We start from the raw sequence: 13,079 nt of genomic DNA, 5'->3' as shown, positions 1-13,079 counted from the left end.
TGGAAGGGATTTACCAGAAATAATACCATAATAATGGTTAATGTAAGGGGATTTATAAAAGCCGGTATACTTAAACTGGCCGAGTACAGAAAACTCAACATGCTTAAAGTCCAAATGACACCAAAAATCGCCGCTAATTCCATTAGATGCTGTTCCGATAAATGATTTCTTGGATCTAATTCAAATATAAGTACATGATTAACACCCGAAGAACGCCAACCATAGATATTAACACCAATCAGGAATATAAACTCGATAATTAACAAAGGACCACGATATAGACGAAATGTGACTTTAAGATTTTCACCACTTATATCGTGGAAAATAGCTGTTTAGAAATAGAGGATAAGATTTTGTAAAAATAATAAGAAAAATGATTTTACTCACCGGATAACACCACCACAATACCCAAAACAATAAAGGAACCCGAAAACAAACCCACTTTAAATGTGGTCCAAGGACTCTGTTGTTCACCAAGAGGAGGTACTCGCAAACGTTTCATAGCACGTTGACGATCACCACCCTCTAACTCGGTGGTAACAGTTGTCTCTGTTTCATTAATGATATTATCAATATCCTTATTGATAAAGAAATGTGAGGCCTCAACATGATCCTGACGCCACTTGGCACCAGTATCAACACGCAACAGTTTATCATGTTTCTTAAGAATCTTACGAAAACCGGTATGATTAAGATTTTGATAGTTTTGTAATAGAATTAAACTTAAATAAAATTCACTGAATGCCAACTTTAGCTCTTGAGCCTTACGATGTGGCAAGCCGGCTTTCTTTAGAGCTTTCGATTTTTTTGCACTGCGTTCAGACTCTTCGATGCAGGTTTTCAGTTCAGCTTTTAAAGTAGCAAATTTACGTGTGGCTTCGGCTAATTTTTCCGAATAGAATGTATTAATCTTTTTCAATTCTTTGTCACAATAATGAAAGAAATTTTCATCAAAATTGGCAAAATGTCGTTTTAAAACTTCATCTTCCACACTGTCTACGGAGGGTGCTTCTTCTACAGCCATATAAAGCATGGCTTTCATTTCCTGCAGATAAGAAAATGTTTTTGAATAAACAATCAAAAGAAATTTAATGTTAAATACTTACCTCATAATTAATATATTGTTTACGCCATTCCGGCGTTATGTGAGCCGTTAAATGCTCAGCAAACTTCATGTTAGCAACTTATAAAATATGAATCTAAAAAATAATTTTGAAAAAATAAAGTAATTAAAATTACATAAAATGTAATAAGTCTTAATAGAACATTACTTTGTGTCTCATAAACTTTAAATTGATTTTTTATTTAAGGTACAATTTCCATTAATAATTACGTAATATTTATGATTATAATATGTATGTAATAATGTGTTCATTAGTTTGTCAATATTTGAAAAATTAAAATGCTCATCAATTACATTTGCTATAATTGATGGCTGACACATTTCAATGGTCTTGTGCTTAAGACAACAATTTTGCCAAAAATTAATAATATTTTTAGCTATTAAAAGTCTGTTGAAGGTAATAGGAAAATTTTAATTTGAAATTTTTGATCAATTAAAAAGTAAATAAACGGAAAACATTTTAGAGATATTTTTGATTAATGAATTTTGGTTTTAAAAGTTTAATAGAAATGAAATTTGTGATTCTAGATTTAATAAAACAAAAATCAAATGTTGAAAAAGTACCAGAAACTAGCCCTTTGAATAAATTTTCATTCTATCAGTATGTTTCTTGTTAAATTTTGCTTATCTAGGTTCAAAATTATAAAGGATTCAACAAGTACCAGTTAAAGAACAAAAAGTACCAAAAAAAAGCACTCTTATAGATGTTTATTACATCAGAATATTATATGTCTGGTTATATTTTTCCAGTTAAAGAACGAAAAAGTACCAAAAATCCTTTTCTACAGAGTTTCATTCACTTTGGCCTCTCTTTATCTTTCTAGGTTGAATACACAGGCCGACAAATTTTTAATCCAATGACAAAAGTATACTTTTCTAAAGGATTGAGACGCGCTGAATCCAAATCTATAGAGAATTTCTCAATCACATCTGGGAATTAAGATATCGTGACCTGAAGCTTTAATTGCTGAGATATCACACTTAGATAAGTGTAGATCCAATATTTTTGATCGTTATAAATAATATTTACAAAGCATAATACCCTCCGCACTATAGTAGTACCATACACTACAAATACCATGAATATACCGAAAACCATAGGTGTTAAGGATTTAGGTGAAGATATCTCGAAGAATAAAGAAGATATGTGAGATGTTAAGCCTTTCTGATGGCATACAGCATTTTATAAACAAAGTTGTTTTGGCGCTGTTATAACGTCTCAGAAAGGGCCAAAAATGGCATTTTCAGGACATGATATCTCAAATCCCAGAAGAGATGGAGAAAATCTGAGGTCATATTAGAATTCAACAAGGCTCAGTCAATTAAAAAAGTCTAACTTGTTCTCAGGGTTTCTAATTTTTTTAAATTTTGTCGACCTGTCTTATTGATGTTTTGGATTTGAAAGATATTTGGTGTTTTCAGAAAATTTATATCCACGAAAATACAGACGGACTGACAGACTTTTGTAAAAATTACAAACGGAAAGACAAACTTATATACGAGCATTTCCACTGAAAAATATATTTTTGTCACATCACGTCAAGCACATTATTTGACAATATCTTAGGACCATTCCTTTTGATTGGTCGCCTCTTTATTCTATGCGTAGATTTATTAGAACTCTACATAAAAATATAAACAATTAAGAAATATATATATATATATTTTCCTTAGATATAGGCAGTTTATGGTGCGTGACGTGATGTGACAAAAGCAGACTTTAGGTGGAAATGCCCATATACCATTCCCACGAAGGTGAAGGATATAAAAAGAGTTTTTATTTTAAAATTACATTCAAAATACTTCAAAATTTTGAAATTATTTTATATTATTAGGTCTGTTCAATAACTAAAAGTGATTTTCATAAGAAGGTTTAATATGGGAGCTATGAACAATTATGGACTAATTCAGAAAAACTTCCACAGAATGATTTGTACATACACAAACCACTTTCAAGTCAACTTGTATCTTTATTAAAGACACAATCGGATGGATATAAAATAACCTCAACACATACCCTCTATTTTGATGTAGGGTATAACAACAGATGGCTGCTATAGTCTGTCTACTATGCTAAATATTTACAAATGGAATTTTTAATCTTTAATAATGTCAATTTATTTAATAAAAACTTGTTTATCAAATATTTATATTAAATTATTATGTATGCTTGCGAGACTTTTTAATATTTATTTAATAATTATTTGCATCATGTTAATCATAATTTAAATTTTATATAAATAATAAACATTGAAAAATAGACCTAGCTAGCTAGCAATGACCCATAAATTTCCAGAAAAGAAAAATTTAAAAGAAATTTTAATAAAAATAATTTTAGGCAAAATATTAAACCAATATTTAAATTTTATAAAAAAAGCAATTGTAAACTTTTCCTAATGGTCCTACATTGTTTATTTTTGTATAATGTGATATTTGACTTCAACTAACACTTAATACATTGTATGTATGTATTTTGCCAAATGACATTTTCGGCGAATTTATTTTTAAACAAACGACAAACGTCATAGTTTTGTTTATTTTTATTTGGTTTGTGAAAAATCAAAATCACAAATGTTTTTTTAACATACATACATACTTATACAAACTTTCATACTTACGTACGTACATAAAATATAAGCTTAATTATCTTTAAATTAGACAACACGATAAGATAATATAAACAATATTTTTTTACACATTACCAGCCGCTAATATCTCTTTTGACTACTCTATTATCGAAACACAAAACGTAAGATAGATTTTAATTCAAACTATTGAAAAACATCATAAATAATATTGAAATGAAGATTCCAACGCTAAATCACTTTAAGTCACTGTGTCATATTTTTAGCAAGCAAGTGTTAAAAATTTGTTAAAACATTTAAGATTCCGCAAATAAATTGATTTGTAATTTGTTTTACTTGAAATCAAAATTAAACGAAATGTCAAAAATAATATTCCAAAACTCACACTGACAGTACGTCGTATAGATAATTGTTTATTTATATGTATGTCCCCGTTGTCATAGCATTAAATGTATTTCTTTTCGCCTTTATTTAGAATGTTCTTCCATTTAACGGAAGAATTATTTTCATAATCATTTAATACATAAGTATTTATTTTGTGCCAAATATAAGTTTATGTTTGTTTTTTAAATTTTGTCGTTATTAATAAAAATAAACATATAGATATTCTCTTTATGCAATTTATTGTGTAAATATTGATTTTTATTTAACGAAATCTCTAAGATTTATATTTTTTTATTCGTATTTGTTATCTTAAATTGTAATTACCCTAAGATTTGTACGAGCAGTATTGTAATTGCTGTAGTGTGAGATTGTTATCAAACACAAACAATTTGATTTTTCTTTTCTCTGTAGACCTTAAACTGTGGTGATAGTTTTCATAGCCCCTATTAAATGTAGATCAAAGCATACAGTGTTGAGTAAAATAGTTAAGAGTAGCAGCCATTTAATTTTAATAATATGTATAATTTGTTAATTAGATTTTTTGTTATCTTTTTTGTAATTCTTTTAAATATTCCATCATCAATATTTATGCGCAATTAAAATTAATTAAAATGTTTAATTTATATTTAAGAAATGAATCATAATCGATTAATCATAAATATCTGTTGTCACTTTTTAATTTGTAATAATTCATATTTAAAATGTATTTACAAACAAATAAATCGTCACCTGAAATGCAAACGGCCCTAACTAACCAAAAATTGCATCAAAACAAATGTCCACTCCTCTGACCATAATTATCGATTTTATTGACAGAAAACAAAAGGCCCTATCTACAAAAACATTTAAATATTAAAGGTAAAAAGTCCAATTTATCCACTTTTTTTTATACGCCATTGTCAACTATCATAACAAATGATAGGTTTCAATATTAAAGAATTTGTTTATTTAATACAAATAAATCGCGTTGATAGAAACAAACTTTTCAATTTAAATAGTTTTTTGCTTTTCCTGTAAAATTTTAAAAATGTTAGATAGGGCCGTTTGCGTTTTAGGTGACGAAATGTATGTATGTGATCATTTAACAAAATATTTATTTCGAACCTCATTTTCTGTTTCTAGGTTCAATAATTTTGAATATCGAAAAGTACCAATTAAATGATGAAAAAGACTTTCATTCACTCAGGACTCAAAATGTTTTGAAGATCGAAAAAGTACCAAATTTTCAGAGATTGTCTCGGGAATTTCCTCATATCTCCATTATTTATGGACCGATTCTGCTGATTTTTAATAGCGATATTCTCGAAAGCATGCCTTTGGGTCTTCAGAAATTTGATTTCAAAATCCATACAGACAGACGGCCTTAGCTTCGTTCCCACGACAATCGGTTCTTCGCACCGGAACGACTCGGAGTTCAACGAACAACGACCAAGGATTGTCAACCCAGCCACACTGACTTTAAACGTGTCGCTGCTACAACAACAACAACGGCCTTAGCTTAATCGATAAGGATCCACAATATATAGACTTTATAGGGTCAACAAATTGCAATGTTGTTTTTAATACAATTTAGCGTATATATCAAAGTGACTTTTAACACTTAAATTAAATCATTTAAATCTAAATATAGAATAAATTTGTTTTGTCCGATACTGTTAACTGTTTATATGTATGTATGTTTACACAATATACAATATTTAAGAAAATATAAATACAATAACTTCATATTTATTTAAACGTAAACTTCTAAAGGGCATTCAAAATACTTTCAGTTTAAAATTGGCTTAAATACAAATTAATTGAAAATATTTAGAGCATAACATTAATTAATGAAAAAATGTTATTTATGTATAAATATTTTATGATGCTGCAGGCATTAAAGCAATTGTCATGGTTTTTTAGATTTTTTATTTGTTATTAAATCTTTTTTTAATGCCAAATTAAAATGGTAATAATAAAATTAGGGAGTAAAAATAATCAAGTAATAGGCATGGCATAATGATTTTAAATTAATACATCTTGGTAATAGGTATTCAATTTCTTTTTGAACTGAAACTTAATACATAGAAATTCTATTTTTATTAATTCTATGATAGAATTAATAAGATACTGATGTTCCTACCGAAAATGAATAATTGTTTCATCAATATTTAGTGAGCTGGTCAAAATAAAAAAAGGACCTCGTAGGAATGATACGATAAAACTTCGATTGTGATCTGTTTTGATTTGTCTTTTAGAATACAAAAAATATTCAAACAAAAACTTTGTAACGTTTAACTTGGCTTAAACTTCAATTCACCATTTTTCCTATTAGATGTTTAAAAAGATAACCTTTTCCCTAATTACATGAATACACCTATTATTTCCTTTGGCAATTTAAGAGAAGTATAATTATGATTATATTCTTTTTAAATTGTTGTTATTATAACTAAAGAGTTCATAATAAAACATGATAAATATATTTCTAAGAAATTTTGAAACAATTTAATAATTTTTGCAACTTTGTACATCTTTAATAAATTAATGAAAATCACAAGACTTCAAGCCGAATAATTAAAATGTATGTATTAATAAAAAGTAAAACAAATATGTAATGACATTTACCTCTGTTTGTTAACGTCAGTTTTCTTGTTTTATAATTTTTTTTTCTCAAATTCTATATATAAAAACGCTTAGTAAACATTTAATAATCCTTTGTAAACATTTGATTTTTTTTTTAATTTATTACCGCTGTTGTTGTTATAAAATCAACAACAAAAACATTAACTACACTAACACTTTTTTCTTTTTGTTTTCCACGTTAATAATAGTTGCTCTTCTTATTCATTCTTAAAATCATGTTTTAATTTATTTAATTTGCTTGTTTTGTATTTTTACTTTTATTTTTTTTTTATTATCAGTCTTCTCAAGTACAAAATTCACACTATTTAACTTAATCGTAGTAATTTATTACAAAAATATCACTTTACAATCAATTTAGAAACAAAAAAACACAATTTTATATGAATTAAGTAAAGGCACGCATTTTAACAGGAAAATTAAATAATTTTCCGTAAATAATTGATAATAATTTTTGGTAATTTTTAAAGTAAACTCGGCAGACAACAATACGTTTTTGAAGAAAGAATCGAAAAAGAACTAAACAAAGAAACAGCTGTTGAATTTAAAGTGACATTTTGAGCAGTGTTGCCAAAGCTTTTAGGTTACATTATACCAGATTGACGGTAAAATAACGCTATAAAAATTTTTTAGTAGAAACCGCTAAATGTTTGTACATACATACATATGTATAACAAGTCAGAGTGCTATAATCGGCTATGCCGAATAATAAATATCCTTCTTTTATAAATAAATTTTATAAGGACGTAGAATATTTTTAAAAATTTGGTTACATTTTGGTTTCATTTTAGTATGAGAAACAATTATGTTCTGATCGAAAAAAATTCGCAAAATGATTTATATATATTGTATGTGGCTATATAGGCAGATCCGAAAAAAAAATATCTAAATGATTTGTGTATATACAAGCCATATTCCTGTTGAATTTTCGAGACGGGGTACAGCAACAATGGTATTGTTCTTGTTAATTTAAATAATCAGCTGTGCTTTGTTTTTGCATGAAATTCTGACATATGTGTATTTAGTGTAGTTTGATGTTTTCGTTATGCGAATGAAATGAAAACATCAACAAGACAGGGTGTTACAATGAAAATTTAATAATAAGGATTATACACTGAAAAAAACATAGCGTACTATTTTAAAAAATAGAAATGTTAGAAAATCGTGTCAAATTATTAAAAACAACTTTAAAAAAGTTATTAATTAATAGATCTATAATTAACATCCATTTTCTTAATATCCAGTTATTTTATATCCGTATTGGTCGTAGCTATAGACGGAGGTTGGTCCCATTAACTTTCTTTATGTATAATTGTAACCAATACTAATCCTTTTTTTAGCACAAAAGCTTTTTAAGGATATTTTTATTTTATTTTATATTTTTAGCAACTCACTTTTATTTTTTTCTAACTTTTCAGTAGCACATCTTCTAGCAAACTGATTTTAGAAATTCAATATCAGAGATACTGTAAAATTAACTAATATTTTTTTTAAATCTTTATCATTAATAATCTTATCTGGCAAACAGAAAAGTGTGCCTAAAATTTTCTAATTAAAAACATTCAATAGAAAATGCTAATGAATGTAGATATTATTAAACAAATATTTAAACATTTAATTATACACAGAGATAAAAACAAATTATGTTGGAAAAAATGTTTGGCGGAAAAAAACTAAAACTTCCGGCGCATTTAAACAAATATTTATTTTGTTATTGTTGGAGTACAATAAAAAGCGTTGTATGTTTATTAGGTTATTTTTTTTCCTTCAATATTAAATATCAAAGAAATACATATGTAGTTTATTTTTATTCGTTTTACAAAAAATTGAAAATGTTAAAGATAATGTGATCATTGCCGTTTATTAGGTTTATAGGTATTGTTTAAATCTTGGCCACAGGTTTTAAACCCAAAATATTGAAGCATTGTTTTAATACAGCGGCAGTAGCTTCACACAATAAAATGCGACTACGATTGACCTTAACAATTTTTCCTTCCTTGTTCTTTTCGATGCAATAGCAATTATCGTAGAATTCTGAAAATACAGTGCACACTTCGTAACAGTATTCACAGAGTAGATGCAGTAATAAGTCCTTCGAAATTTTCACCAAAATATCGGGGAATTTAAGCAAAGTTTTTGCCAATTTCCACTCCTTTTCATGTTCTAATACAATTTTGTTTGTTTGCAAGACTTTAGCCAAATCGGAGAAGTCTTCACCACTGTTGCGTGATATGGAACAAATGCGTGTGTAGGCATAGAGTAGATAAACAGCTGTATTGCCACGATCTTCCAACATTTTATCGAATGAGAATACATATTCATTGGTGCGATTGTGACTTAAATCGGCGTATTTAATACAACCATAGGCTACAGATTCTTGGGCAGCCTTAAGCTCTTCAGGGGTTAGTACCTTGTCACGTTCCTTTTCCAGAAGCTTATCTAATGATCTCTTTAGACCCTCATCCAAGAGATCGGATAACTTGACAGTATCTCCGGAGCGTGTCTTGAATTTCTTACCATCTTCTCCCAGCACTACACCGAATTGCACATGATCGGCACGATGTTTTTTAGGGTCCAAAATACCGCATCTTTCGGCTGCCAAGTAAATATTCTTTAAATGAGTATTTTGTCCAGCATCTACTACATAAATGATCCATTCGGCTTTTTCTTCCTCGATTCTATAGCGTATAGCAGCCATATCGGAAGTATCATAAGTGAAACCACCATCTGATTTTACAATAGTCAAGGGTATAGAATCCTTTTCAGTGGTAGCCCACATAATTTTACGTCCCTCATCTAATTCTAATAGATTTTTAGATTCTAAGAATTTAACCACCTCTACCATACGGCTTTGGTAAAACGATTCACCCTTTTCGGTTAGATGGACATCTAGGCGATCGTAAATTTTTTGGAATTCGCGACGCGACACATCACATATTAAGTTCCAGGCTTTAGTTGAATTGGGTTCACCACTTTGTAGTTGTACTACACGATTGTAGGCGCGTTTTTTGAATTCCTCATCTTCGTCAAATCTTTTTTTAGCAAAAATAATTGTTTTATTAAAATGCAAATAATGAAATAATTTTTAAGTTACCTCTTTTTAGATTCTTTGTAGAAAGCTTGTAAATCACTTATGGGAGGACTCTCATTAAGGAAATTGGGAAATCTGTCTTCCAAATGAGCAATCAACATGCCAAATTGTGTACCCCAATCACCTAAATGATTAACACGCAATACATCGTGTCCCATAAATTCCAATAAACGAGAAATCGATTCACCAATAATAGTGGAACGCAAATGACCCACATGCATTTCTTTGGCAATATTTGGCGAGGAGAAATCTACCAGAACACGTTGGCGTTTAACCTTGGGAGCCTTAACACCGGCACATAACATGTTGGCTAAAGCTTCAACGGCATAAGTTCTAATAAAACCAAATAATAATTTAATATGAATGTTAAACATATGAAAAATAACTTACTTCTTAAGGAACACATTGATGAAACCAGCACCAGCTACTTCCATTTTCTCAACCACCGGCGAAACTTGACATTGTTTCAGTACCTCTTGGGCAATGTCCCGAGGTGACTTATTTACGCCACTTGCTTTAAGTGTCTTAGCTAGAGACATGGCACTGTTGCATTGATAATCGCCAAACTTGGCCGCATTAGCATTTACGGGTGAAATAATGGCTGCTGTACCGGCTAATTGTGGATAAGCTTTGGCAATGGCATTTGTAAATAAATCTAATAAATGATCACTTATAGAAACCATTTCATTGATTTGTTCTGGTATGACCGCTGGAACAAAAGACTTTGAGGCAGCAGTAGCACCACCACTTTGGGATTTCTTCTCAACTTCCAAAGCCTGAAAATAAAGATGGGTATTAATAAAATCGAATATATAGGAAATATTTTATTAGTTAAATTAAAATGACTCAAGAAGTGAGTCGTAGCCGACCGCTATTTTCCATCCACCCAATGGTGTAGCGTTTAGGTGATGAAAATACTCCAAGATTGCAATTATTTATGAAACTTACATTTTGTAATACAGCTAAACGATGTTTAAGTTTTGTATTTTCCACCTGCAATTTCATCAGACTTTCGTCATGTTCCTCCAAACCGACACCATTCTTTGTATCATCAATTTGCGCACGCAGCTCAGCTGTCAGTTGTTCCTAAAAAACAGCACACAAACGTATAAAATTAGTTACACTTTTAACATATTCCCATAGAGCACTTACTAATTCTTGTAATGTATCAATTTCACGCTTTAAACTGGACATTTTCTATAATTTATTAAAACTTTTCTCCACTTACACCAATTGCCACATGTAGAGTTTGTCAAAACAAAAAAACTAGAATAGCAAAAAAAAAAAAGAATTGCGGCTGTCAAATACTTCTTTTTAGGTAGAGACATTCAGCGGGGATTGATGACTAGGAAGTGTTTAGAAATAAACAAAAAGGAACGTTGCGAGAACATTTACTTCAAGGCGAATTCAGATAAGGTGGTGTTATTTAATCAGCTGATTATTTTTTTCTTCACTTGACTGGTACGCACTGATGTCAGAGTTTGTTATTGTTTACATTTTTATATATAAAAATTTCCGTTAAAACAGAGAAAAACTTCGTTAGTCTATAGTCTAGTCTATGGTCCGCTTTCCACTTGAAAAACCTACAAAATTATTTAAAATAAAAGAAAATATAAAATCAGCTAGAGAGAGACAGAGTTAAACAAATTTAAATATAATTAAAGCTTTTTGTATTATTTAAAATAAATTTTGTAAACATTTAACACAAATAATAATAACGACCAGCCAGCAGGACATTGTGTTAAAAAAACAAAATTAAAGCCAAAAACTATAAGAGAATTTTAAGGCATTAAATATGAATGAATTTTTCATAAAATGAAAATGTTCGCTTTAAATTTTCATTTTCAAATTGTTTTTATTGTTATTGTGAAAAGCCCCGATGCAAAAATGTAGGTGCAGTTTTTGTGACAAAAAGTATACTTAATATATACTTGTATCCTGTGAATTGAACCGCACTTTTGTCAAACTCCATATAAAAATTTACAATCGTGCGTTTACTCTCAAGTGCTGATACCATGTAAAAATACAAAAACTTTCGACAAAATTTCTGTTAACATGATCAAAAATAAGACATCCTCCATATTGTGCTATAGTCTAGTCTATAGTATCTTTATATTTATTACCTTCTATTAATGAATAAGTAATCTCCACCTACCAAAAGCAACCAAATCGTACTTATAATTATGAAAAATTGTTTTCAAACTAGATTTCAAATCATTTCAATTCGATTTTGTCTTTTTTATAAAAAATCTATTTTATTAAAAATTCACACAGATATTTTTATGTTATCTTATTTCTAAATATACTTAAGTATATGTTCTATACATATATTTTCACAACTTAAGATACAAAAATGAAAACATTTAAATTTCGTTGAATTGTAGCAAAATAAAAGTTTTTTAAAAAACTTATCAAACCCTCAAGTTTCAAAAAGTAGATAACTCAAAAATGATACCCATATCATCACATTTAGATATTTTAATTCCTCTTGTATACTATAGACGACTTCATCCTCCATTTTTCTTAGTTCCAAACCTTTCTCATTCCTATGCGTCTATAGCACACTGCACAGTACAGTTTAAGTTGACATATTGATGTTCTTTTCATGTGCATAAATAAATATATAATTTTTAAGGTCTGCCTCTTAATACTAAACCTCTTTCCCGTATAGCTTCTGCCACAGCATCCTCATACACCTCATAGTACAGTGGCCTCAAGCGCGGACGTCTGGCCGGTGGATGGACTATGAAAACACTATTTCCTTCATTTTCGTTGCCCTCACTGCGACGCCGACGTCTCTGCAGACCATGCTGTTGTATGGCAGTATTTATAGCATAATTACTCAAATACTCGGCCCGTTCCTGACGATCTGCCTCAATACGACGATTTATAAAATTATCACATTCACACTCAAAAATAGCATTATGTTGCCACAATACCAACTGTTCATCGGTCATTTGAACTGGAGTGACGGATGATAAGAGCAACAAAAACAAAGTGTTTATTTAATTAGTTTATTAAAAAGCAAAAAAAAAAAAATAGTTGAACAGTGAAAACTTTTGTTGATACTTACAATTTGATGGTGGTAGCAGTGCAAATAAAAAATCCATATTCATATCAAAATTTTGCATTGTTACTATTTCTACTTTATTCTTAACTCAATAAAGAATATAAAATTTATTGATTTTTTTAATATTTTATAAAAATTTCACTATTTGTTATTGTTTTGATGATAAACAAAGTGTAATGCATTTGTAGTGTATACAGAACAGGGTTG

The 13,079-nt window shown here is 29.2% G+C and overlaps 3 protein-coding genes across 4 annotated transcripts in view; all 3 read right to left on the bottom strand.

The window, feature by feature from the left end:
- The window catches only part of LOC119609273 (xenotropic and polytropic retrovirus receptor 1-like), a 10,047-nt gene extending 1,899 nt beyond the window's left edge, over positions 1–8,148 (bottom strand). Inside the window, exons 1-4 of one of the 2 annotated variants that reach the window (XM_037963993.1) lie at positions 8,106–8,148; positions 1,107–1,199; positions 388–1,045; positions 1–328 (exon numbers count right to left, since the gene is read on the bottom strand). The exon at positions 1–328 is cut by the window's left edge and continues 43 nt beyond it. In XM_037963993.1, the coding sequence (XP_037819921.1) occupies positions 1–328; positions 388–1,045; positions 1,107–1,175 (1,055 nt within the window). In that variant the 5' untranslated portion in view covers positions 1,176–1,199; positions 8,106–8,148. Of the gene's footprint in view, positions 329–387; positions 1,046–1,106; positions 1,200–6,696; positions 7,228–8,105 lie in introns of those variants that run through there. The other variant, XM_037963992.1, reaches the window with a different exon arrangement.
- A 269-nt stretch (positions 8,149–8,417) lies between these two features.
- On the bottom strand, positions 8,418–11,128 carry LOC119609270 (probable arginine--tRNA ligase, cytoplasmic). The gene is made up of 5 exons (XM_037963990.1): positions 10,955–11,128; positions 10,751–10,888; positions 10,193–10,578; positions 9,806–10,135; positions 8,418–9,743 (listed from the first exon to the last, which is right to left on the bottom strand). Exons 1-5 carry the CDS (start codon positions 10,994–10,996, stop codon positions 8,594–8,596), a joined length of 2,046 nt encoding a protein of 681 aa, XP_037819918.1. The 5' UTR covers positions 10,997–11,128; the 3' UTR covers positions 8,418–8,593.
- Positions 11,129–12,030: 902 nt separating this feature from the next.
- Positions 12,031–13,079, bottom strand: LOC119609269. The gene is made up of 2 exons (XM_037963989.1): positions 12,876–13,079; positions 12,031–12,764 (listed from the first exon to the last, which is right to left on the bottom strand). Exons 1-2 carry the CDS (start codon positions 12,931–12,933, stop codon positions 12,433–12,435), a joined length of 390 nt encoding a protein of 129 aa, XP_037819917.1. The 5' UTR covers positions 12,934–13,079; the 3' UTR covers positions 12,031–12,432.

The sequence above is a fragment of the Lucilia sericata genome, unplaced genomic scaffold, assembly GCF_015586225.1.
Source record: "Lucilia sericata isolate MDLA Ls3-8-SP2 unplaced genomic scaffold, ASM1558622v1 Contig000954F_arrow, whole genome shotgun sequence".
Taxonomy (NCBI): Eukaryota; Metazoa; Arthropoda; class Insecta; order Diptera; family Calliphoridae; genus Lucilia; species Lucilia sericata.
The sequence above is the reverse complement of the archived record's forward strand: the minus strand, read 5'-3'. Positions and strand labels throughout refer to the sequence as shown.